General features: G+C 40.6%; 1 protein-coding gene across 1 annotated transcript in view; it reads left to right on the top strand.

Moving 5' to 3' along the window:
• elavl4 (ELAV like neuron-specific RNA binding protein 4) overlaps positions 1-26622 on the top strand; it is a 72650-nt gene extending 46028 nt beyond the window's left edge. The window contains exons 5-9 of the mRNA XM_040129424.1: positions 131-234; positions 4392-4545; positions 16982-17207; positions 23136-23174; positions 26295-26622. Of these exons, the coding sequence (XP_039985358.1) occupies positions 131-234; positions 4392-4545; positions 16982-17207; positions 23136-23174; positions 26295-26622 (851 nt within the window). The remainder of the gene's footprint in view (positions 1-130; positions 235-4391; positions 4546-16981; positions 17208-23135; positions 23175-26294) is intronic.
• The last annotated feature ends 204 nt before the right edge of the window (positions 26623-26826 follow it).

Here is a 26826-nt window from a genome sequence, read left to right as displayed (position 1 = left end):
TGAGGGGGGCCTTGCTGTCTCCCCTCAAATCTTTAGGTTTGGATGATGAGTGTAAATCAAGATGCTTTCTTGTTGTTAGTGAGAAAATAAGATTTTAAAAGCTTTTCTTTCCCTCTTTCTGGCATTTCAGGACAGAGTCTGGGCTACGGATTTGTCAACTACATCGATCCAAAGGACGCAGAGAAAGCCATCAATACGTTAAATGGACTCAGACTTCAGACCAAAACCATCAAGGTAACTAACACTATGTACAACTAAAGAAAGTCTATTTAAAATATTTTCATTACATACACAGTTAAATTAATAAAAAACTGAAAATGAGAAAATAATCACAGCAAAATGTAAAAATGAATTGCTAGATAATTGATCATAAAATTACAATGCATTTTATTAAGTTGAGTAGGTCCTGGTAAACTTAGATTATAAAATGTCTTTCTTCTTTCACAAAGCCCTTTTAGATAGTGATGCTGTTAGTGAATCAGCTGGAGGGCAAAATGGGATTAATGTGCATGAGCCTCAGAAATAAAAAGACCATCTAAATCAAAGAGACACATTTTAAAGCTTGTGACTATGGCTGAAATGCTAGTTAATTTCTAAATGCCAAAATGTAAAGGTGAAATTATAAAGATATCTCCGAGTGAAAGGGAAGACATACGTGAATCACATTTTCCAAAATAATTGAAGGTTCTGTTATTGCATTTTAATGGCATGACTAATGTGCAGGCTTGGTGGTGGTTGTCACAGAGGTAAAACAGATAAATCAATGCCAACTCTGCGCTGTCCCTCCTCCAAAACATGTTTTGAAGACTAAAAAGTAAACCTTACTAGCAGTGGTTTTTGCAGATGTTTTACATCAACATATCAATCACCTCGCTGATCTCCTTTTTTCCTCTGCTATTTTCCACTCTCCTCTGTGCCTGCTGATATGTTGTTTCTTTTAAGCTGGGCAATAATCTGTCGCTCTGTGGTAATCCTTGGGTTCTCGCTTTCTGTCATTTGATCTAATCTGATCTAATCTGATCTAATCGGGTTGGATTAGCCTGTTGCTGTGAAAGGGGAGAGAATCCCTCCATTCCCTAGACAGTGTACGCTGTCAAGCGGTGCCTTGGTTCAGCACAGCATCATGGCCATGGTCTAACTAATGCCATAGAGAAAAAAGAGACGGAGAGTAATATGTGATAATGTGTGTATTTTCTGCATGGGCTGTATTAGTGAATATGTGTGTACTTTACTGTTTGCTTGAGGTGAGATCTGTGTTGGTACGAAGTGGTTATGGTGGGTGGATCAGTGTCTGTATTTGTGTGTGACATTTGTGCATATCTGATTTGGTCATTGTGACCTACACTTTCATCAAAGCAGGGCTCTCACCGGTCAAAGATTACAAGTGTTAGGATGAGCCAGAAGATAGAGACTGGGTGCGCTCGGTTGTGGGAGTGCTTACACATGGGCATTTACAGGAGCAGCGCTCTTCACTTCATTAAATTTACAAGTTCTACACAGTATCCAAACAGATATCTTAAAAGTATTTCTTCATAGGAAGTTTTTAGTATTTCTTCACAAATACATTCACTTGTTTTTACACACTAAGCATTGTTCACTAATAGCCATTTTTCAAAGTTATCCCAGCAATACTGTCTGTATCTTGGCAGTAATAAATACTGGAATAATAATCAGCAAATTGAGGCATGTAAATGTCGTCTTGTGGTCAGGATATCCAAGATGGGCTATTAAGAAGACTACAGCTTTGTTTCCACAACAATCATCAGAGTATTTGCTATTCATATAGAAGTAATTTTGTGATATGAGAATTAAAAATGGTATATGACCAATACAACACAAAGCAAGTCAGCCAACATGGACACTTAAGTGAAAATAGGCTTTTTCAATATAAAGATTGGACTCTAGCAGTCAGAGTTCACAGATTTTCACTCTCACACTCATGACACAAGAGGTTGCCTCAAGTTGTTCCTGAGATAAAGGCTGTGTTCATAATGACAGAAGACAACTCTGCATCTCTGTCTGGCACTATCGCTCTTTCACACTTCATTTCCTCCCTCCCACTACCCTCTTTCCTTGCTTTCTCTCTCCACAACAGACTGAAATACCCTAAAGGTAACAAGGTAAATTAAAAGGCAGCACAGTAATTCTAAAATTAAGTTTGTCGCTCTTTCGTGTCACACCCTTCCCACTCTATGCCACTACACTTGTGAGGAAACGCTTGGCCCAGAGATTCACATGCTCTCAGGCGATGTGTCTCTTTGTAGTGTCTTTGAGCTGGTTTCGCTGCTGTGTTTCCTCCACCATGACACCTCAGATTTTGTCAGTAATGGCTGCGATGCTGCTTTCCTACTGAGGTGTGAGGGGAAGCAGCATGCCAAAAGGTGAGAGGAGCTCTCAGTGACACGCATGCAGATAATCTCAGACACATTTATACAGTGTGTGCTTGTGAACACTTTAATCTTCACACTTGCAGTTTTTCTAACTTTTCCACACGCGCACGCACGCACTCACACACTCCTGTTTCACACATGAACGACACCACACTTGTACACAATACTGCTCACAGCTTGAGAAGGTGCTGATGGATTAGACATCTGGAGTTGGCTGACAAGGAGAGAAAATGAGGGAGAGCTGCACATAGAAGAAAAGAGGAGGAAAAAAGAGGCAGAATCTGGAAGAGAGAGAAAGGTTTAGTGAGGCAGCACGCAGGAAGGAAGGAGAAAAGCAGAAGGAAACGATCCAGGCAGCAAAAAGGAAAGAGACGTGGAGAGGAAGGGGAAGACAGAGGAGCGGAGCAGAGAGGCCAAAGAGGAAGATGTGTGACAGAAAAGTGAGACAAGGGAAAAGCCAGCTGTTCCCAATCCCATTCTCGCACTGTTAGAGTTCAGCAGGATTTCCATGCTGTTGCTCAAGGATATGAATGCAATATCCACCGTATTTGCCTGACTTTAACCTTATTTGATGACTTCTGTCTCCACATGTCAGAGGTAATGAAAGTACTGCAAAGGAAAGCTGCTCCAGTCAGCAGCAGTAGTAATGGGATTTACGCAACTTTCGCTGGAGCAAAATCGGGTCTACACATGAAGATGTTGGGGACAACGTTTGACAAGTGAGAGTTCACAGGAAGAGACCTACCGCTGGGGGCTGCAAACCATAGTATAACCAGTTATTCAGTTCCCGACATTTGCACCAGTAGGGATGACATTCACAAACAGTATATTCTAGGTAGAAGAATATGAGTGACATATGAATACCATTAAAAGCTGTGTGTGTTTGCAAGTATGTGGACATATGCTTGTGTTTCTGTATGTCTGTGGAAAAGAAGAAGAGGAGCAGCGTGTGACAGTGAGGAACTGAGTGAAATTGTGTGGGTTAGAGGTAACATGATGAGGTCCTTTTTACTCCCTCTTTGGGATTGCAGTCAGGGAGAGTGTTTCACAGGCAAGAATGTGATGGATTTTGTCTATGTGTGTGTGTGTGTGTGTGTGTTTGCTTGTGAATATGTCTATAGTTGCATGTGTTTTTGCAGCACACTGTATGTAAGAATTTGGTTACAATCGCAAACAATTTACACCCATAGCAGATTCTCTGAAATAGAGTATGTTTAAAGTTTAACACATATTGTATTCTTTCTCAATAAAACTAAACTGTCAAATCCACCATTCAGAGTTGGCAAGGCTAAATGGCACTTGGTTTAAAGCTTAAAGATTTTTGTTATCTCTAACACCACTCCCTCTCTTCATTCACTCTCTAGCTCGCTCGACCACGGCTGCGCGCTCTCTCTTTCGCTCGTTGAGCCGGGGAGGAGGGGCCATATTTGAATGGTGTGTTTACAAACAGCAACCGAGAAATCCTGCATAGTATACCTTTAATTAATTTACCGACTGAAAACACAACACATTAACATTGGCCTTTTTTTACTTCATTGATACTTTAACTTAGAATGGCACTTGTAAGCAATAAGGCGAATGAAGAGACTTTTTGGACAAAGTCCTAATACTACTAATCCTGTTTCCCTGGCTACCTGAGCTGTCCTTTCAAAGTAAAACACCTGTGGTTTCTACTCAAGGGAACAAAGTTTCCCCTGCCTCCCCCAGCAAACAACTTTTGTTATCTCTCCAGTGTTCTAAGCAGCTAAATCTTTTCCTGACGACGATAATCCCCAAGGCAAGGTGTACTAAGAAAATACAGTCACATTTTTCTCCCTGCGGATCCAGCAACCCACACCCTTGCCTATCCAACACACACACACACACACACACACCAAATCCCTGTACCTCTCACACTGTAATCTTGTTTCAATTTCATCCCCCTGGGATTTCAATGAGTATTTAAGTGTAGGAGCCCTAACTTATTCATACAAGCCCTAAGAACGGTTTCATTTTCCACAGGTGTCATATGCACGACCCAGCTCAGCCTCCATCCGTGACGCCAACCTGTATGTGAGCGGCCTGCCCAAGACTATGACCCAGAAGGAGCTGGAGCAGCTCTTCTCCCAGTACGGACGCATCATCACCTCCCGCATCCTCGTCGACCAGGTCACAGGTATCCATGGGGCAGCACCTCCCCTCTCTTTTCACTTTGACATGGACACACATGATCAAGCCAGACAGTGAACACACACACACACACACACACACACACACACACAGTATGTATAAATTGATACACTGATTCTGTTAAATGAAAATATCCTCCAGCCATTCAAGAGCATACTTGGACTGATTATTTAACACATTTTCTAAACAATTATGATTTGTTAAATGTCTGTCTTTTGCGTGTGTTGTGCGTTCATGTGAGAATCTGATGTATAGACACATGACTAATATTAGCCCTATTTGTGCTTTTTGTGTCTAAGTAACTGTTTTTTTTTCTTTACTCAAGTTGCAACACATTTTTCTTCAGCCAAACAACAATGCGCACTCGTCTCTACTGAAACTGTACAGTAGTAACAGTAAACTCAAGTGTAACAGTCAAGTAGGTCTCTATTTTATTGAAGCACCATGTGTAAGTCATATTCACACTTAAGGTGTTGATCCTATAGAGTACTGGACCATACCTTCTTTTTTTCGCCTTTGCATAAAAGTAGTGTCAGTAAATGACCAGATGAGCACGAAAAGCTTTAAAAAAGAAATCACTGACAAAAAATGACATACTGAAAAATTTTACTGTGTGTTAATACATAGTGCTACAGTGAAGGAAAGCAGTATTAGCTAAACAAAAGGAAAAAAAAAAAAAAAGGAGAAAGAATCGGGGTCGACCATAGTCAGCTGAAATAAAGACAATTAAGTAAAAAATCTGCAGTGACAGAAACCCTGCAATATTATCATTAATTGAGGTTCGGTGTAATTATATTGTGATGATATAATTTTACACAATTAACAATTCTATGAAAATTGTTGCTACACTAGCTGTTTTATATGAGTGAAGAGGTTTGGCTGATGAGGTGAAAATCAGTGGAACACAGTTCAGTGCATTGAACAGTGGTTAGATTGTTTTTTTTCATGTGTTCACTATATCTTGATATATTGTCTACCAGCATCGGAAAGTGTTCTTATTCATATCGCGATGAACTGATTTTAATCACATCACCCAGCCCTACCATTCACCAGGCGTTGCCTAGTGAGTGAGTGACCTCGGTAGGCAATTTTTTCTGACCATGGCTCCAGCTGAGGCCGCCATGATAAAAACAATGACTATATGAGAGGCACAAGCTGTGTAATATACATGCTCAATTACACATTCCACTACATCCAAAACACAGGAATGAATCACATCCGCACATTGTATTGCAGAAGAACCCCTCCAGCGTGTCTCTTAGATCCATTTCAGGGGTTGTGTGTGTGCCTACAGGCTGCAACCTGCTCCAGTGTTATGTGCAATGTGTACTGATGAAGCAGAAAGGGAGCGGTATGCTGTAAGCCACACTCATTTGCCTAAGCAGAATAAATCACTGCTGGCAGTGAAGTGCACGCCTGTCTGTACACACTAAGCAGAGGAGGAGAGAGGGTGAGAAGAGAGGGTAGAGCAGAGGAAAGGAAAACAAAGGAGAGGAGTTGAGGGGGGGCTGGTACAGCCAAGGACGGAGGAAACAGAGAAAAGGGAAAGAAAAGCAAGTAACAGAGAGCAGAGATGAGCAGGGACATGGGAAGGAGAGGAATTGGGAGGAGGGAGGAAGTGAAGGAAGAGCTAGGGAGGGGGGCAGCGGAAGGCAAAGGTGGGGAAAAAAAAAACAGATAGGGACATTTCTACCCTCAACACTCTCAAGTGGGCACATGTCCTGCCTGTCTTTTTTAACTAACAGACCTGTCATACCACCATGCTACTTAGACCCAGGGGACTCCCTATAAAACAACACCGAGCAAGGCTACAGAAAACACATCTGTTCAACCACAGCCACATGCACATCTCAGAATTTTAGCTTCTCAGCTCAGGCCACACACAGCAGGAATAAAACAAATCTCAATACAGGCAGCAGTGGTCACAGGAAGGCAAGGTTTTGATGCATACCGTTTAGGTTGCGTTCACATGACATTGAATAATTCATTGTCTTCATAATTGACGGGCGCAAGGTCAGTTTTAAAGTGGAGCAATCTCACAAGCACGTCCAGATAAAGCACTGCAGAGGTTCATTTACACCACTGGGAATAATATGAACACTCAGATCAAAGGAAAATGCTCAACTGAGAAAATAAATGGAGTTTCACATAATCGTTCCTTTCATATCCTGTGATTTAAAGCTGACTCTTAAAGGTTTAACATTCACATATTTCTCTCTTAAACGGCACCAGATCCACTAAAATCTGTTTCCAGCCGAAAAGATAATAATTTTGCTCACAACATGCTAATATTGAAGAGCGTGTTAACATACCCAACAATTGGCTTCCAAGGTTTGTATTTCTTTGCCCTATTTTGTGTATTTTTTTGTCCAACAACGAGAGACAGAAAACCAGGGAGAATCATTAAATTGAGGACAACTAACTTGTGTTGTAAAGACACGCTAATGCTTATTTTTCTATACATATAAATAACGAGTATGGTGTAATTTCAAAAGGTAATCTTTCCATGATGTTATAAACATTTAATAGATCACATTTGTCTTCTCCTACACACTGTCTGTTTTTTTGGTCCGAGTTTCAAAAATTAATGAAACTAAATTGAATTAAACAACTAATTCAGCTTCTTTTTGACTTTTCACCTAATGGGTCCTGGAGAATCTGCTGTTGGCCACCTGTTGTATTTCATAGAAGAACATCACTGGACTCCAAAAGAATATCGAAGCTAATGGAATAGTTTAAGGCCGGAGAAATATTAATTCATTTCTGACACTACAACCACCATTACCATGCTCACTTTTTTTTCACCTTGTATCATTTAGAAGGTGGATAAACTGCATCACTGGCAGGCAAACAATTCTTACTTGCACCAGTGTAAAAAGGTAAATTGGTCATCACCTTCTTACGTGTATACAAAGAGCAGGAGGCGATTTTCACACTGTGAGCCCGCTAACACCCTCGACTACACCAACTGCTATCCTAACTACCACCCTATCCACCTGCCTCAAAACTGAAATACATAAAGATTCACACATATACTGTATGCACACACATAGAAACAAAGATAATGTGAGAGAGAGATCTTCTGCAAGGTGTCCCCAGAGGGTTAAGGATCAGCAGGAGAAATGTTAATGATTAATTAGATGTTAGAGTTGCTGGTGATTAAAAACATGGAGGACTTTAGGAGGGCCCTGAGAGTAGTATGCTGGCATCATTGATTCGTCTTTTTCTTCCCTCCGTTACTGTACAGGCATACGCACACAGCACACACACACACACACCCACCCACCCACACACTCGCTGCTATTAAGAGAGAAATGGGCTGCAAATTAAAACTCTCCAGTGACTGCCAAAAATGTAAGTACAAAACAAGAAAGGAGAGACAGGAAAAGAGAGAGAACAGAGGGACAGACAAATTTGTGGTCTGTGTCAAACCCATTCCTTGTTCAGTAAGTGTTGTACTGCTCAGGGAGTCAGGCAGAGGATATCCTAATGGCAATATTGTTCCAGTCACTTCGCAGAAGATAAGAAAATGTGTTCATTGCTACAACTATATGAACAGTTTGTGTTTGTTTTTTTTTAATTTAATGGTTTCATTTTTAATTCTTCCTGACTTGAGGGACATAAGTTGTTGATGTGACATTATCAGTGTGGTGCCTTGAAGTCTTGTTGCAGGTCATCAGTGACTCAGTGTCCCCATATTTATTCAATCGGTTACCTAATCAGTGCCTGAAAACCAATACACTCAGTGATTCACTCTTCCTGCTGAACTACGGACTGATTTGAGACACACCCTTACATTGTGCACAGAGATGGAGTAGGCTGTAGAGAAGAGTGATGCAGAGACAGAAATACACAGAAACAGCAATGCTACATAAAGTTGTTGAAGTAACGGATGTTCTCCAGTAACCATTGGCAGATGGGCTGATGATCCCCAGCTCCTGTTCTGCTAAATTGGGAACATGAAGTCTGTTCTCTAAATGACCTCCTCATCAACAAGATGCACCCTGCAGTCACTCTTATGTTCATAAGGACAAGAAGGAACTTTAAAAACATCACTGTTAGCATCATTCACAGTCAGAGGCAGCTGAAGCAAAATCCACTGAAACTGCCGAATTGCCGCAGAGAATCAGAGAGCAAACACAACATCGACTTGACAAGGAAATCTCTCCATCTGTTCATCTCTTCCTCTGTCCCCTCACCCTCTATTCCTCTATTGATTCCTTCTGAATGGATAAGCATATTTTGTCTCTTTATCAGTGCAAATAGTGCAGGCTGGATTCCCACTCCTGCCTTTCTTTCTAACCTTCAGGGAAGGCAGCCAAGCCGTGATCTTGTGCTCTGACAGCTGGTTTAGGCTAGCCTCAATTTGAAACAGATATAATATCAGAGACAGCTTTGGATCGATAGCTGGCTATTCCTAGTTCTTCATCCGGGACTTGTATGCAAGCAGAGGTCAATGCTTATCTGATCAATGGCTGCAAATACAATTGATCCACAGACTTTGCTCCTACAAACGGCTGCTCAGATGTGAAACTAAATTGCTGCTCAGTGCGTGTAAGGATTGGCTGTGAAAAGGCTGATGCCATGTTCCCTTCATGTGGGATAGAAGGTAGCAATGGGAAAGATTCCCACGGTAACAAGCTGTTAATGTCAGCATACTACTCAAGATGGTGATTGCCAGTGTTACTTATAACAAGTATATTTTGCACACTGAATGAATAATTATCTGGGATTGAGCTACAGTAATGAGTAATAGGTAGAGTTGCTCCTGATCAACATAGCATTAAATTAAGGTTTAGTTACCTTGAAATTTGGCTGTCATTAGGCATCCATGTTGCTAAAGGTTGACAGACATTTTATTGGTATTTACTGCCAAGTTGTAATCTGTATCAGAAAAAATATCAGACTAGCTCCAACAAGATGAAAAACATATCATTGTTTGAGAGGTTCATTGCACAAAATGCAGCATTGCAAATATGCTGCTGCAAGCACATGATTTGCTTTTGAAAGTTGAATTGTTTACGGGGGTATTGAAAGTCCAGTCATGTAATGTTTGGTGTGCATAACGTTGCACATTTTTATTGGAACTCAGTGATCAACAGCTGTACGAAAATAATACATACGAAAATAATGGCACTGCTCACAAAATTGTCTGAAGATTACTTGCTTCATGACTCACCTCTGTAAAATGTAACCAAAGCTTTTTTGGTTACAACAGGAGCTCCATTTTTACCAGATAACTTGGATAGAAAGCCAGAAAGTACACAGCTGCCATCCCCTGTATTCTGGTATTTTTAGATGAGGAGAAAAAGAGAGACAGCGCGAGAGAGACATGAACAGCGGATTGGAGATGACAGAACAAGAACGAGAGAGGAGCATTATTTTTTATTGTCTCAAATTTGTGATCCAGCTTTGTTAACTGAGTCCAGAGTGTCCCCGGAAAGTTATGACTGACCAGTTTCATGTGGGCAGATAGGTATTTGTAACAGTATACTGCAGTAGCTTGGTGTTGGTTCCACCTGATATAAACATGGTACGCACAATGCATCACCATGCATAATAACACTGCACACTGATGTGAGTTATTTTAATTTAGAACCTGCACATTGGACACCCATATATGTCCCGTTACTTTTACTGGTTGTACTGATTTAATCAACTGAAGTGAAAGCTCTCATACAGTCATACATACACCAATCAGCCCCGGTAACTGGTTTTAATGTTGTGGCTGATCGGTGTACATACACACAGCAACTGTAGATCATAGATAATGGTAAAAGTCATTCAGTAATTTGCAGTACAGACTGCTATAAAGGCATTCTCTCTAATCACATCGAACTTGTATTTTTGGTGTCAGTTAAAGTGTTACTATTTTTTGGAATATGTTTAACAAAAGTTTTTCATTTGTGTAATACAGTCTTGTTCTGTGACTGCACATTTCTGTCAAGCACTCGGTTTGCTCTTACTGATGAAATCAAATCAATATTACGTCTGTGATGTAGCATTGAAAACAGATCAAGCCCTCTACTCTCAGTGCATCTTCAAAGTCAATTTTCACCACAACATCTTACTGTGCTGCCTCATCTGCATGGAATTCTTGTCTCCTTTTGCCTCTCCTTTCACCTTTGTGCCATGTCTACTCCGCTGGTTAAAGAAATATCCCAAAAAAATGCATATCAAGGTCGGGGAGATGCCACTTCACAGTGCTGCTTGTGCTAATCTTTCCAGTACCATGAAAAAGGAGCCCCAGAAGTCTCCTCGCACACATGCTTGGTTCATAGTTGGATTTTTGGTTTCTTCTTGTATTCAGACCATTCATGTTTGCGTGGTGTACTTGTGAATTTAAACACATTTTTCCTCAAAGGAATTACTCTTCCTCTGTACAGTTGGCATGTTCTCTCCTCTCTTGACTTGAATAATGGATGTTCTCCTTCAGACTGACACAACACTGGCTCCCTGTTCTCCACCTGTCCAGTAGCAGAGAACAGAACGGTCAAGGTAATATGAGCAGAGAGGTGCACCCTCTAGGTGGGATGACTGCAGCCTTGACTTGAGCCATCGTCTTCCATCTCTCTGCCTTTAGTTTTTTTTTTTTTTCCCCCTGTAATCTTTAGAGAGCATACTGTCTCTGTGGTAGTCGACACACATGCACACAGCCACATACAGATATGCACATCGATACATGCGCGCACACACACCAGACAGATGGTTGAAACTCTGCTCCGACAGAGGCTAAAGCACAGGGCACCTCCACTCTTCAAAGTCTCTGCGTCTCTCCTCTTGCTGCTTTTCAAACGCCATCTGTACCCAAGCACACTAATGTTACTTAAAACAAGGACATTGCATTTTTTTCCGTCCTCTAATTAGAAGACAGCAGGAAGAGGGTTTCTTTCTGCCTCTGCCATATTATAAATCTTTTGGAACGGCAAGTGTAATCATTTCATACAGTTGGCACAATATAGAACAAGAAATAAAAGATGAAAGGATGGAAGATGGAACCTAGAAACATTTTAAGATTTTGCTTGTGCATACGTGCATGTGTCTTTCTCAGAGAGAGTTTGGGCCTGCTTACAAGGATACAGTACCAGATGAATAAACTATGTGTGTTTGAGAGGGAAAAAGAAAGTGTGCGTTTTTTATTACCCAGCAGCCACGTTCCTCACCTCTCTCCTCTCTTCTGGTCTCTCAGAGGAGCAGTCAGTGTTTGGGGAAATGATAGTGGGTTTTAAAGAAAGAGCGGCTTTGTTTGGCCAGGAGCAAGCAAGAATAGCACTGTTTCCTTTCATCATCATCCTTTTACTGTCACCTCCTAACGCTCTCCCCTATCACCTTCTCTCCTTTTGTCCTTTCCTTCCTTACTCCTCGTTCCCACTCTTTTTCTTCCTCCTTTCATTCCTGACTTGCCCGTCCCCACCAACAGCACTCACTTCTCGTCCCCCAGCCTCTCTCCCTCTGTTTCCCTCCTCCCCAGATTGAGGTAGCGTGTTATTAGTAAGGCAGCCAATGTGCCTGTCGGTGTGTGTCAGAGAGAGATAAGCACAGGTAGAGAGAGTTACATAAGCCTCTGTTGATTACTGTGGAGGAGAGGGAGAACAGAAAAGTAGAGTGAGAAAGAGAGTGAGAGAGTGAGAAAGACAGATAGCTGTACCTTAGTAAGTACATTGTGCTCTAATGTTGCCAGTATGGCTGGCTGGCAGTTGATAAGTAGCCTAGGCTTCTGGGGCTGGTTGAAAGGACAATCATTAGGTTGGACTCCCTAGACTGGCAGCTTGCTTCATAGATTGCAAGTTTGTTTTTGTTATAATGTTTAACTGGAGGAAAATAAACCCTTCTCAAGGTTTATTACATTAATATGGCGTGACAGAGTGGTAATAAAAAAACAGCTGGATACACTGAGTGTCAGGCGGATTCATGTGACAGATTTTTCATTTAAAGCTGGTTTATTAATTCCATCTTCAAGTAGTTCTCCTTCTCAGATAAATACCTGGATAATATTTGAGGTCAAACCAACGATGATCTGATCCTATTGACAAGTGTTCATAATCCTCAACTGTTGTCTAAAAACCACAAAAAATACACCAAATGAGCCGTACTGTTGCACTGGGCGACATGCTCCTTTACGTCATTCCCCCATACACTGTCCTGCTGCCAGAGACTCAGTAGTTTCTCAATGTGTATTTATCTGCAGCTGAAAATAGTCCCCATAAATCAATCCTGTTGCTAAAAAGGAAATGCCTAGCTGTTTTAGGTCAAGTACTTAGCCACTTTTAAAAAATGAATGTGAGCCATTTTTTGAGATTTATGTCTTCAGTAGAAGCCAATCGAATTGTCAGTCAGAAGTCAGAACGAATTGAGAGATGGACTAACAGTAGTTACATGGGATTTGTTGAAAACAAATAAACTAGGAAATAACGCCAACTTTATCTTTAACAAACTAATTCTGCAAACAAAGATAAAAGTAAAGATAATATACAATCCTGTTGTGTCCTCCAGTTATTTTATATCATATCAGTGATTTGATTTGAGTTGACAACTTCAGAACACATTAAACCTAAATGGAGTATTTGACAATCTGATGTGGTGCCTGGTGAACTTCATGATGTAAAGATACATTCAGCATTAGATGTAATGTGGGGAATGAGGCTTGTCTCTCCCCCTGCAGACTGATAATTCGAATAAGCTTAAGAATAACTATTTAACATGTTCTTACGGGGTCATAAAGAAAACTAAGAAAAGCATGCAAAGCAAAAAACAAGACAATATAGAACAACGGACACTCAGGTCAAATCGACAATGTTGATGAGCGCTGTTTCGTTAAATGGTATCACAAACTATGTACGCCTTCAAATCAGTTAATTCACATTTTACACCACCATCAGATTTTTCTCCTGCAAAGTCCCATTGATCCCTTCCTCCTCTACAGTGAGACTAAACAGAGTACAGCATGAGCGTTTCCCAGCACAACCTTGAACTATGACTGAGTGCTGATTTCATTCTGCTCAATCTGAGCCAAAGAACATGCATTCTGTTTCACTACCTGAACTTGCTAGTGCTCTCAGTAGTGGCTTACTCCCAATCCAAGTTTGAAATCTTGAAGAAGTGGTTTACATTATTGCCCCCAGACTGCCACAGTCTGCACTTGTTACAGACACAGTAGAGGCAAATAGGAGATCACACTCCTGCATGCACACACACATTTATTGTTTGCCAGAATTATGGGTGATGGGGTCAACTGCCACCTCACCTGTCTCACCTCCCTCCAGTGTTATTTTACAAACTCAAGAACAAGAGTAGCTGGTGCACACTTAAACAAAACTGCAGACATAAAAACGTTCAATCTCTCTTACATAGATGCACACATACGCTCTCTGCAATCAGTCACGGACGATTGCATGTGGTCATGGGCAACTCTACTCCTCTTTTCACACTTCATTCTCAATAGCACCTCTTCAAGTCAACACTTAAGTATGTGCGTGCGCGTGCGCGCGCGCGAGTGTGTGTGTGTGTGTGTGTTTGTGTGCGCGCGTGTGCGTGTTTGTGCCGTGCCTTCATCTGTATGCCAAGCATTTGTCTAGAGGCCCTCCAGCCAGAACCAGCTTAGGAGCAGCTCAAGGCCAAACAAGTGTGAGGATTAAAGGACAAATACAGTCCTCTCTTCTCCTCTCTTGTCTTGGCAGAGGAAGTGAATGATCAATGCTCCCCTCTTCCTTAACTACCGCTGAGGTGCCCTTCAGCAAGGCTCTTGGAGTTACTAAGTGCCTTACAGCAGAATACTGTTGTGAAATTGGGCAGGTTCCAATTATCAAGGTGAAGCATGGCATTGGAAGAGTTTTAAAGCTTATTAAATTTGCAAATCTAAAAAAAACTACACATTTCCATTACCAATGACAGTTACAGACTGTAGCTCAAAAACAGCTATCCCTGAGTAGTAACTGCCATTTTAACTCACATACAGCACATTCATGACAACTACAGTAATAAATGAAGAAAATCGCAGGAACAGCATCGGTTGTTGTTTGCACTGTGTAGATCCCATTAGACTTGTTATTTTTCTGCTTCTGACAAGCTAATTAAAATGTACAGGTACAGAGCTGGCACAAGAGGAAGTAAGGGAGGGGAAACTGTGAAAGCCTGTCAGGGGAGAGAGAGCCAGAAAGTAAAAAAAAAAAAAAAAAAGAGAGAGGGAATAAAACAGAATAATTTACACTGAATGGGAGTTAATGAGATCATCCAACAGGCGTAAGGAAAATGCTGTGGTTCAGGTCTGTTCACAGCAGTGTGTGTGTGGTCAGTGAAGACAGAGACAGTTAAGGTTGCTTCTTTGTGTCTTAGGTTCAAAGTCAAAACCATGTTGACTGGACCCATAAAAAAACTCAAGGGTCGGTATTTTTAATTTTTAATCAATTTTCAAAAAACACAACTTAATTTTGTTTTTACAAGAAGAGAGAAAATAAGAATTTTTATCCTCATGCTCCCAGAAGTTGACAGCTAAAAAATGTTTCCAGTATTTGAAAGGTGTTAAAATTGCAGAGAAAGTGCAAATTACCTACTTAGTCTAGGTAAGTTTTTTTTTTTTTTTTAAAAAGGTCGAACCACACCGTTTGTGCTACAAATTGTTATAAGATATGACTTTCAGCCACATTTGTGTATCATTTTAAAATCACCTGTTTTTTTCATAATACTGATAAAAATCAGTCAATTCTCAGATTTTATTTTATGTTATATTTTTTGGGGAAAAACAAGAAGGAAAAAATAATAAACTTGCCCCAAACTTCTCTTAATTATATGCCCAGAGCTTGAGCTGTAAGGAGATATAAGACATTTTTCATTAATCACTGGTTTCCAAAGAGTGTCTTTTTCTGTTACAGCTTAGCTGGAAAGTAAATAACCTTGTCCTGGCGAGAAAAAGAGAACAAAAGGGGAAGTGAGATGGTCAAGGTGCCTCTCTGAACAAGAATTCAGGAGAGCGAGCGCCAAGAGACAAGCCAACAGGAAGTATAAAAAAAGAGATGGGGAGAGGGATGCCATGTACAAAAATGTGGAATAACAATGAGGACTTTTTATGTGTGAGAAAGAGACTGCACACAATGATGCTCAAACACAAAATTCCCCTCTTTCTCACTGCCTCTTTTATTCAGTCTCAGTCACACAGACATGCCTGTGTGCACACACAGTGTTATGTAAATAGTCTCTTCGGCAGAGTGCTGCTGTCACTGAGCGAGCATCCTCTGGGCCATCTAGGCAGCCTCATTAAAACAAGGCACAGCATCCATTAATAGATAACAGTGCATGCGCGCGCGCACACACACACACACACACACACACACAAACAAACACACACAAATATATATACAGTCAGTAAAGCACACAGAGCATTCACAGACACCAATAAAGGACCTCCCAGGAAGCACATCTCTAAATGTTTCTCTCAGGTGGCAGTCAAAAAATATCTCCAAGGAAACGGCTCAAATGTCACTGAGAACAATGCATGAAGAGTGTGTGTATGGCTGACTGTGACTGGAGCTAGCATGAAGGAGGAATGGACTGTGTGGCTTTAAACGGACTCAGGACCAATGCCTCAACACATATGTTCAATCTACGGCTAGTGTGTGTGTGTGTGTGTGTGTGTGTGTGTGTGTGTGTGTGTGTGTGTGTGTGTTTCTGTTACTGTTATTCTTCTCCGTCTTCTTTTTCTCCTCAAACCTAAATTAAATCCTTATGTTTAAAGCAGCATATTAGGTTTGGTTTCGGAGGGCGGTGGGGTGGATGGGCTCAGAGAAGTCAAAATAAAACTAAGTCAGGTAAAAAATAAAAAAATATATAAGGCATACATTAGTTGGTTACGTTTAATTTATCCAGGAACTCTCACTGAAATCAAGGTCTCTTTTATGAGAGAGACCAATAACAAATGATATATACACACACATCACAGCAAGAAGATTCAGTCACACAAAGTAGCTATCACACAGCCTAGAGATTAAACTGGTCGATTTTTTGTTATCACTTGTTTCATGAAAACAGAGAGAAGAGAAAAATATCTTAGACTGATAGAGAATGTTGTAGATTTAGCAATTGATTATTTTATAAAGTTACCTCATTGCTTCATCTTTTTTGTCTTTAGTCTTTTTTTTTTACATGAAACTCACCTTTAATTCCCTTTCTTATAAATATTATCATTTCTAAATCGTTAATTCATTTTTTTAAAAGAGTTCCTTTATAGCCAACAGCAGTCTGGTTTCAGAGTTTCCTGCCGTGTGCAAAAGTATAAAGACTATTTAGGAAAATTGTGTTTAACGATGTGGGAAAACACAGAAATTAGCCAAATATAAACTACATACTGTATTTATAGACGGTACATGTTCCATTTAAACCCTGTAAAGTAAAAGGGGCACCTGTTTGTTTGTGATCTGCTGGCCCCGCAGGTGGCTCCCGAGGTGTGGGCTTCATCCGCTTTGATAAGAGGATAGAGGCTGAGGAGGCCATCAAGGGCCTAAATGGACAGAAGCCATCGGGCGCTGCCGAGCCCATCACAGTCAAGTTCGCCAACAACCCCAGCCAGAAGACCAGCCAAGCCCTTCTGTCACAACTCTACCAGTCCCCCAATCGCCGATACCCAGGGCCCCTCCACCACCAGGCTCAGAGGTTCAGGTGAGTACTCGGGCGGGTCATGGAGACGACCATTGAGGAGAATGTGGGACAGGATGGCGTGGGAAAGATTTCAGGTAGCATAGTCACAGCATGAATATTTAAATCAGGATATATTATTTTAAAATGTTTTGTTAATACAGAGTTTCCCAACCTTGGCAGCTGACCCATTGTAAGGTCTTTTGATGTTTATTTGGTGACCCCACTAAAACTCACAATGTGAACGTAATGTGAACTGATTGGCTACTCTGGGGAGTAATTTTGAAAGCAGTCAATACGAGCAGCTTTTTTGCTATTTGTAATGGAGTTGTGCAGTGGGATGAGCCATTTCGGCTGCTCCTGAGTCTAGAGGTGTAAGTGCCATTCGTTTTTTACAGACAATGTTAAGTGAGTTGCAATTGGTTTTCTTTATAAGGCTTTGACGGCCATGAAACTCTTCAAGATGAACCATAGTGATGCAGAATAACAGCTACTTACTGTTAGAAAATATCTGGTTCTTTGATAAAAAGTAAAAGTTCCAAGCTTGTATACATAAAAATGTAAGGTGAGACGTCAACTACAACTCCCAAGGTGATTTTTGGTGAGAAATGTACTTAAAATTTTGTTATGTGTGCCACTAATGGCGAACAGAAGCTAAAGATTATGTTATTCAGAAAACTGATAATACAATCTGCAGATGAAATTAAATCACTCTCAGTTTCCTGGTAAATTTTGATACGATTGTAACCTTTTGGCAACCGTAGCGCCGTGTTTTGCTCACAACTACACCAAGGAAACATTTTGAACTTGCTGCAGCCCTGAATTGTGTCTCCAACTGGCTTTACCAGTTAGATTACATTACATTACTTGATAGGGTAACGTAGCACCCTAGACGTAGAACCATCAGCCAGAAAGTGATGGAAAACACATGATTTCTCAGAAACGAAGATAAAATAATTGTAACTGATGACTATAACATATGCTTATAGCATTGTTACATTATTAGCCTCTTGTGTTTCTACTTTGAACGACATTTATAAGATCATTAAAAGAAAAATTATAGCCTAACTAGGAATTCAGAGTTGAATATATACTTCCCATAACCGGCGGCTCCTCCTATTTTCCAACTCTATTCCAGAGACATTATGACGAAAAAAAATAAAAGACAAAGTGTCCTATACACAATAAGACTAAGAATGGGGTCAAAAGGTCAATCTGCCCAAAAGGTTTGGAATCTCCAGGTGATTGTGTCCAAATTGAGAATAATGATAAGCAAGTAATATGTATTTACTATTAAACTTCACAAACAGAAGTTGTTTATGCATAATAACATGAATTCTTAAACAAGTATGTCGTTTAATATGGTATGATTGATAGCGTAATAAACATTTGAAAAATTCGATGCCATAAAAATACATTCTGTACAACCAGTGTGTTTGGTATCATTAAATGAAAAACAGGATTGCTATATTATATGTGGATATGAGAGATTTAATGTCTAGGGGGTAAAAAGTACTGATCCGAATCATCAGTCTTAAACTCAACAGCAATTATTCTGGGTTAATATGACAATAAATGCATTTAATCAAGGAAACACATCTGTTCTAAAGAGCAGGCCTGATTTGGAAAACATTTGCACCAAATGCAATTTACAGTTTTCGAACAGGGGATGTAACGCCTACACGTAGAGAGTCATGAATCATAGCAATATATGTATCAGCAATGATGCAACTTTTCTCCAGTGAACATTCATATTCGGCAAATATGTCCCCTTTTAGAACAACGGGAGTGAGCTCTGCACCTGGTGCAGGTGTCAGTAAATCAGGCCCTCTGAGCACTCTGTGTGGGTCCACCCAGATCAGAGAGGAACTGTTCATAAGAGACTGTGGGGTTCTGTCGTTCACAACTACGTATTTCCCCTCATTTCATCATGCTACCATCGTACCAACACGTCCCAGAATATTCCCTGTGAGGCCTGGGCAAAAACCTGTTTTTGGATACAAATACTGTAAATGTTTATCAAACAAAAAAATACGCACTTCATTTAATTTGCATTCATTCTGACTTTAAAGGCCTTATTCTGCATGATATGATATATCCAGATGTAAGACATAATTTATAGTATTAAATACTGCATAAGTCCCTGCATTAAAACCTGAAGTTAATTAAGAGAGACTTATGTCTTAAATCCAATGAACAAAGGGCAAATTAAAATAAATTATGCCAAAATTAATTTAAGGATTTGAATTTTAACCTAGTTTCAACTTAATTGAATTGAGTGCATATGAAAGACGAAAGAGGTTTTTTGTCCAGGTCAGTAAGCCCTACACCATAACATCATTTAACTTTATATATACAGTATGCAGCTGACATACTGTATATTTGTCATCCTACCTGTTCATTTCCTGTTGCTCACTAATGACACGAACAGTTCTTTTTTTTAGTTGAAGCGTTTTACAACGCTAGAGATGGTTTGGGCTTATTCCTTGTGGTCATGTTACCATTTGCCTCAACCACAAAACCAAGACGAAAATAGGTGATCGTATGATAATACGGTCTATCATTCAATCCAACAGGAATGTTTCAGAATTGGAGACAGAATGTGTGCTTATACAATTTCCTCTCTCTTTCAATAACAGTAAGCTGGTCGTGCTGTTTACTCTCCATCAAAGTCAGAGCTTGGAAGGTATTTTTCTTCTGGAGCGGCTTCCCTGGTGTGACACCTGAGCGATGTAGCGTGGCTGTGTGTCTGTGATACGCCAAGCCAATTTACAGGCTCCGCAGGAGAGCTGTCGCTTCTCATCACAACTCACAACCACAGGACACTTCCTCACTGTGTCCCAGACTCCTGCTCTCTGCTCCCAAGCCCTCCACTAAAACCTCAACACTTTAGAAGTCATAAATGTGCTCGATGTGCACAGTCTCCCTTTTTTTAACTCAATCTTTTAAGGACAAAAGTGCAAAAGAGCATTTTCTATTTCCTTACATAACAAAGTATTCTTTCAAGCCCATTCTATTGTTAACGCTTTGATGAGGCAAAATGAAAGTAATTAAAGTCAAAGCTGAAACGTATCTCTAGTGAGTATATTTCAAACTTTGACATGTATTTAGTAAACTGAATTAATGATTCACAAATCAACTTTAAATGCCAGTTAGCACTGAAAATAAAATCTACCTACTAGATATTGATAAATTAATACTTACTTCACATTCTTAACAAGTTGCTGCACATAGAGTATGTAAAACCCAAGTCAAAAAAGAGACTAAGCAGAATACAGTCCAATCCAACTACATTTGTAATTACATCCATCCTGTGTGGCTAAATCTTGTTGGCCTGCTGCATCACAAGTTAATGTATAATGTGCTTGTATGGTCCCTCTCCAAGACAGCAACATAATCGACTGAAGCACAATACACCGAGCCCTAGATCCTGGCTCGTTTCCGATCCTCTGTCGTTAACTAATGGCACTAATTAGCAAATTAGCCTTATTATATCCAGGGCAGGAGCCAATTTTAATTGCACAGATTTTTGTTTCAAAAAAGGAAGAGACAAAAACGCCCATTCCTCCAATAACTTGCACTGAGAGAAAGCACAAAAGCCCTATTGTTTATGTCAAGCTTGGAGAGGCAGTGTGAAAAGCTGGCAGAGTGTTTGCGTGGCAAGCATACATCAGTGTGCATTCGTACATGTGTGAGAGAGAGAGAGGGACTGAGAGAGGGAGAGAGAGAGAGTGTTTTAGCAGCAGGTTGTTTTGTTGTGGCCCAACGGCCCGGCGGCCAGCAGATGTCTTAGTGCTCCTGGTGCCTGGAGCATCTCTCCTCTGAGCATCCTCTCCAATTGACTCATTTACCCACAAAGCAGTCTGCTTGTTCCCTTCCCACGTAATGGGCTAATTACTGCTTTAATGATTCTGTATATCCTTTCCTTCACTTTTTTCTGTGTTTTAGGGATTTCGTACTTTTTGGTATTGTTAAGAGAGAAAAAGTCTACAATGCAGAAAAACTTGGAACCCAAAAAATAAGTAGACCTACAATGTACTCAACAAATTTAGATTAAAATGTATAACAGGTCATATAGATTAACTCCACTGACTTCAGTGTGGGGATTTCAGTGTTGTGTTTATCACAATGTGTCTTTATTTACACATGTAAATGCATCTTAAACATTTAAAATTTAAAAACAATTGATGAAGAGTAACTTATGAGCCAGTGTTAGAATACTATTTTAAAACACAAGTTATTGCAGTGCTCTTTAGTCCTGATACTCAATACCTAGAGTTCTGCAGGCTCTCTAATTTATAAGGTGCTTAACTACAATTACCTGACATCCCAGTGTTAAATTGTCCCTGATTAGAAGACTGCTAATCTGTTATCTCTAATATGTAATGTAAATTAAATTTGATATGATTAATATAAATAGTATTATAATTATTACTATGAAAGTTATTTATTACAAGCCTTCAAAACTTAATTGCCGTCTTAATTGCATTGAATAATAATGAAGTTGTGTATAAATATATCACAGTGAGAAAATAATGTTGCTTCTAAATTGTTCCAATAGTAGAAGAGATATCTGGATTATGTTGTAGTAAAAACAATTAAATTTTCAATAAGAGTTTTATGCTCACTCTGTCACTGTAATGCAGTCTTGTTGCAAGACAGCAAAGGCATGCTGACTGAAAGAGACAGAGAAACGACCCTGATAGTCAAGTCAAAGTCAGAGAGTTTGTAGTGTTTTCAAGAGGAGCGAGGCGTCACCGGCCAGCTGTTGCTCAATAAGCCGTGGCCCCTGTCCATTAGGCCAGAGGAGTTAATAAGACATGAGACAGGCCAGACCCAAGTGAGGAATGAAGGTCATTGAGTCACCAAGCAGACTGCATCCATCCAAGAGGGCCAATATTTCATAGAGCCGACAGTTTTCTGTAGCCTGGCTCACAAACAGACACACACACAAACAGACACACACACACACACACACACACACACAGACACACACAGACACACAAACTGTAGCTAACCCTGGCTGACTGCAATGCCTGTAGCTCACGGGCTGAAATTATTATGGAACCAGAACATTTCCAAAAAACTAACCCTTTGAGGACACCCTCTAACTCAGCCATTCCACTTGACCTGTTAGCACTTAACGGATTGACCCCAACCACAAAGATAGACATTCACAATTTCATGGCTAGTTTAATGTTCAGTTGTGATTTTTGTTGGTCTGCTTCATAGAAAACATACTTATCATCATCGCCTCTCTTGCTCACCATCATTCAAATGACAAACCATTACACTGACAGAACTCTGGATCATTTCCTGTCATCTCAGGTGTTCTCTCAATTGAGTTAACACAAATTAAAGATCATAGTTTATGAAAAGAAATTTTCATTAAACTCCATCCTTTAATAAACCATCAATGTGGTGGCATAAGTTGTGTGGATACCAACATGCAATTTGCTGTAATGTAAAATAAGGCAATGATTTGCCATTGCGTAGCACTATGGCTAGCCTTGCATCCTAGTATAGCCGAGTGCCATGCTATGCTCCAGCTCTGCCATCATTAGTGCTCTGCATGTGACTGTAATACTGAACTGTGACCAGTCCACTGCTGTAGTCTTGTAAAACAATTAAACCATTGCACCTACAGTAATGACAATGTGCTCATAAGCACTCTGCTGTAGCATTAGCTAGTACAGGGCTACACTGAAACCTATGAAATAGTGCAGTAGCTGACTGAGAAAGTGCCGACCATACTGATGGTACTGTAGATTCATTAACTGATGATAGCATTTTCTGGTGGGGCTCCTCAGTGTAATGGGCCAACTGTAGATGGGTTTGTTTGTTCTTGAGTGAGGAGGACCATGCAGTTCCTGCAGGGACTAAACATTAGTTCCATTGAGTGAGTCGACCATCTGCCCACCATTAACCCCAGAACCCTCCTTCTCTTTACAGGCTGGACAATTTGCTTAATATGGCCTATGGCGTAAAGAGGTAATTAAAAACTTCACCCAATGCCAGATGTCCATGTTGACTCAATGATTTTTCAATATCCTTTCTTCTGTTTTGTTTTTTTTAGTTTATGTTTTCTTGCATTTTTGCAATCACTTTGCGTTTGACAATTCGTTCAAGGTCAACTGCATTTTTGGTTCTTTAATTTGTTTGTTTTTTTCCTCGTCAGCTTGAGTTGGTTTTAAAACCCTAACAACCACTTAAAAAAAAAAAAAGCAAAAAACAGTCAGTCTTTGTTTTCAGTGGTGATGAATTTGCTTTGTTTTGATTATGACAAGTGCTGGTGTTGTTTGGATTGTTTTGGGTTGTTTCTATGTACTGAATGGATTTTGTTCTATGGTGTAAAGCTCTTAATTTCTAGGTTTGTTGTTTTCTGCGGGATTCAGGTTCTCCTGCCTTGTCACTCTACAGCTATAGTCTCGCTTTGGAAGCAAACTTTTAATCTGTCACATTGAGTTTATGGAGATTTTCTCACTATGTCATTAGAATTAGACCTTTCTACGTCCATTATCATCTATGCGCACATTTCTCTATGTGATAGAAAATCTGTTCAGTGGAAGTTACGACAAAATTACACATTGCCTTAATTTCTTGGCAGTACTAGCTGAGACTAGGTAGTGTTTAGCTTGGACATGGGATGAGGCTGGATGAACCTGGATCCCTGCTGGAAACAGAAAATGCTGTTTCACTGCAGACAGCTCCAGCTTTGGCACTGCTCTGCTCGAATACCTTCCTTTCGCCTCCATATTTCATTTTGCTTTCTCGCTACCATAGGTGTTACATAACCCAGAGAAGCAACCACTGTGGTGATAGATGCTTCATGTGCTGAAAGTGGCATCCTGCATGTTGCAAGCAGAGGGGACACCATTTGAACCCAGCTTAGCTACTCAAACACAAACAAAGTTTTAGCTCGAGATTCCCTTAAAAAGCTGTAATTTTGTCAAATGCAGGAATTCAAAATCTAGTTACAGAATAACATATTGATAGTGATGCATTGTGGCATTCACAGGTTTGACCCAAGTGCCCCCTTATCCAGTAAGCACTGTGCCCTCACTCTTAGTCTTTACATAATTTTCTGAAGGTGCAGAGAATGTTGGATTCAGCTCTCCTGATTGCATAGTATGTAATCAAGTTAGAGGGGCTTTTCAGTGATCTGAGGTTATTATATCAAAAGAGATAGAAGAAGGGTGTTAAGAGCTGGAAATGGTTGGCTCTACAAAGGACAGAATAGATATCTGGTCAGCCACACTGTTGCTATGCAACCCCTGGTCTTGTCTGTAACATTGGTTAGTGTTTGGTCCTGCTCTGATAGGTATGCTCACATGCACGTTTACACACGCGCACACACCTAGACACACACATACATACAGGAACACTCATCCCCTCATCCTCACAGTGGCAGTGTTAGCTAGCCTCCGAACCGTCACCCTCACACTCTCACAAACCTCCTCACATACTCCAGCTTTAGCATACAAATCACTGCAAGCCCTTTTTCAAGCCCAGCAGGAGAGGCCTGAACACAGCCCAGCATGTCAGACAAGGCCTCGATGTGATGAGGCCTGTAAAGGCTCCACCTGCTTGATGCTGGAAAAAAAAAATATTAAAATCGTCTCAAAAAGAAACTGAGACCACACAGAGATATCAGAGACGAAGAATTTTGAGCCTATTTCAATACAATTTGCTGCTGCAGCAACCCTATGGTGATTATATAAATTCCCTTGTATCTCAGGCATATAGTTTTAAAATATATCTTGTCTAAATCATGCAGATAAATATACACTATAATCTGTTTCTCTTATACTACGACAATACTTAACACATGAAATCGGTGCAGAAAGCCCTTTACAGTAAACGAGCTGACCATCCCAGGAGTTTATATTAGTTTCCGCAGCAACCACAAAAGCCAGAAGCAGACTCTGCATGACCAAAGTCATGCAGAAAGGTCGTAGTGATTGCTGGCCATATATAGTAGTTGCTGGAGAGAGAGGGGTGGGGGCCCCAAGCAGCAAGCCATGCTATCGATCAGTGCCACGAGCTCTGGAATAGACCAGAACACAACACCCTGCAGACTTCAGTAGGAGTGGGAGGAATACACTTTGTACCTTAATGCCACTGGGCTGTAAAGTGCTTCCATTTTCCATTTAGTTTGCTCCCTCTTCCCTCCCTCCCTTTTCTTAAGAAAGCAGCCTTCTCTGAGACAGCTGCAGCAAAGCGGAAATCTCAATTAAAGCACACTCAATAATGCCTATCGTCGTTTCTTGGAGGGAGGTGGCATAAGAAATGAACCTTTTTTATCTCATTTACCTTTTATTTAAAAGTGGGGGTAATTTTTTCTCCTTTCCCTTTCCTTTGAGCGGAAAGGCAATTAAGTGAAGTCAACTGAGGATTCAAATCTCTTGCATCACAAGAAAAAGGAGAAGATTATGAGGCGAATGAGAGCAGATTTAGCAGGCTGGTGCATGATCTTTGATGAATTTCTAGCAACGGTTTAATTCAACAACTTCCTGCAATTTAGCTGCTGAGGGAGCCACTCAAGGACACAAAGACAGAACCTTCATCCGCAGCTCCTTCGGCAGAAATATAGCCCGCACGCAGTACTGTCGTCACTCCTGACAGGAGGCCGTTAGTGGTACAGCGCAGACTCACATACAAACTCATGCATTTAGACATACACATACATGCGCAAACAGTAAGCTTCCATGCGTATGCATCCTAATTTATCTGAATTGTTTTATTTGTCTAAGAGATCGATGTCTATGTCTAAATGTCTTGTATTTAGCAGATTAAGCCCTCAAGCTTGTTATTTTATATGACCGTAGTGGGTATTGTAATTTGCAGGTGAGCGCCATGGCAAGCTTTTAGATTTGGAAGGAGGATTCCGTTTTTAAATTTGGCTCGAAAAAATATTATTTAAATAAATATTTGTGAGGTAAAAGCAAGATGGAGATAGGTTTTTCACCAGTTTATGGCCATTTCATGTACAATAGATACAGCCATTGAGTTCCACTGTGTGCCTTAACCTGTTCAACTAAAACTTGCTTTCTTCTCTCTCCCTTTCTTTCTGCTCTCCCTCCATTTTCCCCACTCTGCCTCCCCCCTCAGGTTTTCTCCCATCACCATTGACAGCATGACCAGCCTGGTTGGCATGAACATCCCTGGGCACACGGGCACTGGTTGGTGCATCTTCGTGTACAACCTGTCCCCAGATTCTGATGAGAGTGTGCTCTGGCAGCTGTTCGGGCCATTTGGTGCCGTCAACAATGTCAAGGTGATCCGTGACTTCAACACCAACAAGTGCAAAGGCTTCGGCTTCGTCACCATGACGAATTACGACGAGGCGGCCATGGCCATCGCCAGTCTCAACGGCTACAGGTTGGGCGACCGTGTCTTGCAAGTCTCCTTCAAGACTAACAAGACACACAAGTCCTGAACTTTAACATATAGAAGCAGTTGCCCCGCGACTTTGTCTGCTCCAAAATTGCCCCCAACCTCCCCCCTCACCTCCACCCGTCCCTTAGCCCCTTCAGTCACTACCACTACCACTCTACTACAGCCATCCAACACAGCAAACTCAAACTCCAACTGGAACACAAAGCAACCGACAAACCATCAAACAAATTGAACTAGAAATGGC

This window comes from Xiphias gladius, chromosome 6, assembly GCF_016859285.1.
Source record: "Xiphias gladius isolate SHS-SW01 ecotype Sanya breed wild chromosome 6, ASM1685928v1, whole genome shotgun sequence".
NCBI lineage: Eukaryota > Metazoa > Chordata > Actinopteri > Istiophoriformes > Xiphiidae > Xiphias > Xiphias gladius.
Note: the sequence above shows the minus strand (reverse complement) of the source record. Positions and strands in the feature narration are given on the sequence as shown.